Consider the following 5,101-nt stretch of genomic DNA (forward strand, 5'->3'; position numbering starts at 1 on the left):
TCGGCTCTTTCACTGCCATGGCATGCCGTATGCAAAAGAGCCTGTGTCTGAACATGCTAAATATTTCCTGAACATGTTTCCACCCTGGAGCCAGTTTCAAAAGGTTTCATTCTGTATGGTTATTGGAAAGCATATTGCAATGTGATAGCTTAAAAACAGAGTAGCATAGCAGAGTTTCCTTTTCTCCCCACACACACCCGCACACACCCCTTATATTCCTCTGTCTAAGGTGCTTGCTGAACTTACAAAGTAATGCTGTGCGCGTGCAGCTGTAGTTGGCTCCCAATACATTCCTCCTCAGGGTATATGAGAGAGAGAGAGAGAGAGAACAAGGCTGGGGAGGAGTGGGAATGAAAGTGAAAGAGTGTGAAGGGAAGCTAGTTAGAAGCACTGTGATAACTTTTTCTCATGGCTTCGCTCGGAAGCATTACAATATTCAGAGAACAAACATGGGCACTTACAGTGAGAAATACATTTCTGTGAGTGTGAGAGCATCAGTGCTATGGAGGGTTAAGTATGTTCTGCTTTCTCTGCTGATGCTGCCCCGCTTTAATTCATCCTTGCATGTCACTTTCTCCCTATTCTTTGCCATGATGGTAAAAATGATCTGGCTGGCATGAGTGCAACTAGCTTGTTTAGCAGCTGAGGCTATTGGAAACACCCCCTTTTTTTTGGCTCAGGCTGTTCTTCTGGGCCTCAGGTGGATATGGGCTGTCTTGGTGCACTTAGTGCTAGGAAATCCCATTAATCTTCTCTGAGTGCCTGGCTGATTGTCCATTCCAGAAATCTCCTGGGAAACAGTGGGTTGGTTGGTAACAGGCTGATGTCATCAGATCCTGCTCCCAACGAGGGCTAGTATGAATAATCCCTCGACACAATTGCTCCAGAATCGTGTTAGAACTGAATCAATGTTCAATCTACATACATGTGTGCCTTTGTTAGGTTTCCCAATCATGTCTTGCTGGCTGCAGTTTCCACTGCAGTTCCTTTGAAGTGTGATGTGCTAATGGATTTCCACTTGATATTTTGTGTCTTGAACAACAAATTTGGCCGGCCCTGTGACTTGGTAGAGTGGCATGCAGGCAGCCCATGTGTGTTTCTAGGAAAGGGATGTGGTTCTCCACAACTGTTTCACCTAGTTTAAGTTGCTAATGCCTGGAAGTCTTTGCTGTTCTGTTTTACTGCAAGGTGAACACAATTTAATGATGCAAGTCTTCTAAGCTCTTATAGTCAACTGTTAGTAAAACAAATTTACACCATTGTTTTTTGAGAAGTCTTGCAAAGGGAACATCCTTAATGGACTTGGTCAACAAGTTGAGCATCAGTCCTTGTTAACTGCAAGCTATAATTTGTTTCCTTAATTTCCCAACAAGGCTCTGCCTGGTAATGGTATAGCATTTAGTGTTTGCTACTTCACTTGTTTCAAGTGATCCAAAGAATGCATTCATGGGAAAATATGAAAGGGTTATCCATGTAATTTTATGGAGGCAAATTATGTGGTCAGGGTACAAATGCTCCTTTTAACGTCAGTTCATATTCAAAAGTTTTCCACAAACCTACATTAAAAAAGACAGAATCCCAGTGCCCTCTAACTCTCCCAAGCAGCAGTAGTTGTTGGGAATCTGTGGACAAACACTCTCTATAAATAAATCTGCCCCCCTAAGAAAGGCCATGCTGGATCAGACCAAGGTCCATCATGTCCAGCAGTCTGTTCACACAGTGGCCAACCAGGTGCCTCTAGGAAGCCCACAAACAAGATGACTGCAGCAGCATTGTCCAGATCATATCTGGGAATATGTTTTCAGCCCCTTGTTTTGCAAGTAACTTATTTTGATTTATTTAGCATATATTTTAAAACCACAATCATCCATAAAAACCTATAGAACACATAGTGATGAAATCAAAAGTTATAAGGTAAAACCAAGCACTTTTCCCTAATCCTGATCAATTGCCAAAAGAGGAATGTTTTTCACTCCTATGGAAAGCTTGGGAGATGGCTTGAGCCTTACTTCTAGGGGAAGTTCCATAACCCAGGGGCAATAGCTAAAAAGGGAGGGGACCATGACTCACTGGTAGAGCATCTGCTTGACATGCAAAAGGTCCCAGATTCAATCCCCAACATTTCCATTAAAAGGATTGTGTAGCAGGGGATGTAAAGATTTCCGCTGGTGACCATGGAGAGCCGCTGCCAGTCTGAGTAGACAATATTGACCTTGATGGTCTGATTCAGTATAAGGCAGCTTCATTTGCTCAGCCACCTTGGTGGCCCTGATGAGGGCAGAAAGGTGGGGTATAAATTTTGTAAATAACCAAATGTTCTAGGTGAAGGGCTTGACGAGAAACACTTTCCCACTAACATCTTTCAGTCAGGGCAAAATTCGACATGCTACTCAAGAGTTCCTTATTGCATTTTTGTAGGTAGCTCGCCGGTGGGGAATCCAAAAAAACCGGCCCGCAATGAACTATGACAAGCTCAGCCGCTCCCTTCGCTACTACTATGAAAAAGGCATCATGCAAAAGGCAAGTAACTCTTCTCTGTGAACATTACAGCTATGTGGGAATGGTGTTGACCTAAAGAAACAGACTTTGTGCTGAGAGTGGCTCACTTAGGTACTTCCCTTCCTCCACTTCTCAGTGCCTGTCCCTTCCATAATGCAAAAGAATTCTGGTTCTCATTTGTTCTGTACATGTCTTCAACTGAAATTATACTCTTATTATAAAAATATTGCATTCCCCCAGAGTGGTGTAGTGGTTAAGAGAAGTGGTTTGAAGCGGTGGACTCTAATCTGGAGAACCAGGTTTGATTCCCCACAACTCCACATGAAGCCAGCTGGGTCACCTTGGGCTAGTTACAGCTCTCTTAGAGCTCTCTCGGCCCCACCTACCTCACAGGGTGTCTGTTAATGGGAGGGAAAGGGAAGGTGATTATAAGCCGATTTGATGGTAGAGGAAGTTGGCATATAAAAACCAACTCTTCTTCTTCCTTATTGCTAAGGTATATAAAATTCTTCCCACAATAGTGCATTCACTTATCCTGCAATTGCTCTATAGAGTGTGTTTGCACAAGCCCCTGATTGTTGCTTTATGTGAAGTAAATATTGATGAGTCCCCACCATACAGACATACACACACGAGGCCATGCTGTGAAAAGATTTTTATATTAAAAAGTTATTGAAGAATATTTTAATTAGCTATTTATTTATTTGCAGCCAGGTTTTATCCCTCCCCCAGTGGACCATTCCCCCACTGACAATGTAATTCTCTCCTCCCTTTTATACTCACAACAACTGTGAGAGGTAGGTTAGGCTGGAAGAGAGTGACTGGCCGAAGGTCACCCAGCAATCTTCCATGGCAGAGTAAGGACTCGAATCTGGGTCTCCCAGATCCTGTTCTGACCCTGTAGCCACTGCACTAGGCTGGCTTTATTTATCTGTGCACCAGCCGGAGATGAAACTAAGTATTAAAACAGTCAGCTGCAAATTCCTTTTGTTGGCTTCTCCTCTACAGTAATACCACCAAGCCGAAACTAACTAAAAGTTGGCAAACAGCTTGCCTAGGCTTTGACCAGGGCTTGCTGCCAAGGTAAACGTTGGTAAACCCCTTATGGGTGCTTAATCTGTTTCACTTCTTATGAAGAATAACATCTCTTCCTCTCCTGTGCTGGCGCACACATCATCCAATCTTAACAAAAAGAAAGTAGAACAGCTATGCCATCAACCACACCACAACATTATCCATTTCCAACTCCAGCCCCACCCCAATCTGAATGCTTCTAGAAGGATATTGCCAGGGCAGAGTGTTCTACATGGTTTACCAAATAATTTTAATAATGTTGGCAGTAAATTTGAAAGTATGTAGTCAACCTTTGCTACCTTAAAAGTACCTTTGCTACTTTAAAAAAGAAAGCTCAGATTATCAAGATGATTAATTCTGCTCCCAGTACTAAAATCTGCACTTCTGCAGTGTGGTTGCAGAATCTTAGTATACACACAGCCCCGGACATGGTACTAAGGATATTCCAGAAAGGAGAGAATGCTGTTCTGGAGATAGTTCAAGAAAAGTTTGGTTTGGAGCAGGGGGGTTGCGAAAGGAGCTTTTTGGCGAAGGCTCTGAGCATACCCCTGGTCACTGTATTCTAAGACAAGTTGAAACTAAATGAAGAAGGGTTGCAGAAAACAGTTGCAGTTGTTTTCTGTGACTATCCAAGAGAGAGGAGCGATTGATTGTTTATTAGCTATCATGGGGTAGTGGTTAAGAGCAGTGGTTTGAAGTGGTGGATCTGGAGAACCAGGTTTGATTCCCAACTCCTCCACATGAGCAGCGGAGGCTAGTTGGGTGAACTGGATTTGTTTCCCCACTCCTCCACATGAAGCCAGCTGAGTGACCTTGGGCTAGTCACACTGTTGTGGGAAGGTGATTGCAAGCCGGTTTGATTCTTCCTTAAGTGGTAGAGAAAGTCAGCATATAAAAACTCTTCTTCTTTGCAATCCTATCTAGCCATATGTACACATAAACACCCCTGCCTTTCTTGACCTTTTTTACCCTAACAGAACCTTCTGCCTCTTTCAGGTGGCCGGAGAGCGGTATGTCTACAAGTTTGTTTGTGATCCTGATGCCCTTTTCTCCATGGCCTTCCCTGACAATCAGCGCCCATTCTTGAAAGCTGAACCAGACTGCCATGTGAATGAAGACGACACCTTACCTCTGACACATTTTGAAGACAACTCTGCGTACCTCCTAGACTTGGATCACTGCAGCAACCTCCCCTATGCAGAGGGCTTTGCATACTGACTTGTAAAGCAGCAGAATTCTGACATGAGAGACTCCTGTTCCAACCAATAAGGGCAATTTTTTTTTGTAAAGAAAAAAACTCTGCTGTTCATAAAACTGCTCTTTGAAAATGTTATCAGAAGAGCCTAAAATACTTCAAGGCCCTCCGTGTGAAGACCGATAATAGCATGGCTAGTGAGTAGGACCTCCAATTGCTGATCATGTTGGGTGCAACCATGAAGAGAGATTGGGAAGTGGTTGTCTTCTAGGCCCAGTTGATAGGGACAGGTGCGATATATGTGTCCACGGGACTTGAATAGACTGTGTGTGA

General features: G+C 43.5%; 1 protein-coding gene across 1 annotated transcript in view; it reads left to right on the forward strand.

The window, feature by feature from the left end:
* The window catches only part of ETV5 (ETS variant transcription factor 5), a 44,991-nt gene extending 40,135 nt beyond the window's left edge, over window positions 1-4,856 (forward strand). The window contains exons 11-12 of the mRNA XM_056849520.1: window positions 2,419-2,520; window positions 4,570-4,856. Coding sequence (XP_056705498.1) covers window positions 2,419-2,520; window positions 4,570-4,791 — 324 coding nt within the window. The 3' untranslated portion in view covers window positions 4,792-4,856. The remainder of the gene's footprint in view (window positions 1-2,418; window positions 2,521-4,569) is intronic.
* Window positions 4,857-5,101: the final 245 nt, after the last annotated feature.

The sequence above is a fragment of the Euleptes europaea genome, chromosome 5 (assembly GCF_029931775.1).
Source record: "Euleptes europaea isolate rEulEur1 chromosome 5, rEulEur1.hap1, whole genome shotgun sequence".
Lineage (NCBI taxonomy): Eukaryota > Metazoa > Chordata > Lepidosauria > Squamata > Sphaerodactylidae > Euleptes > Euleptes europaea.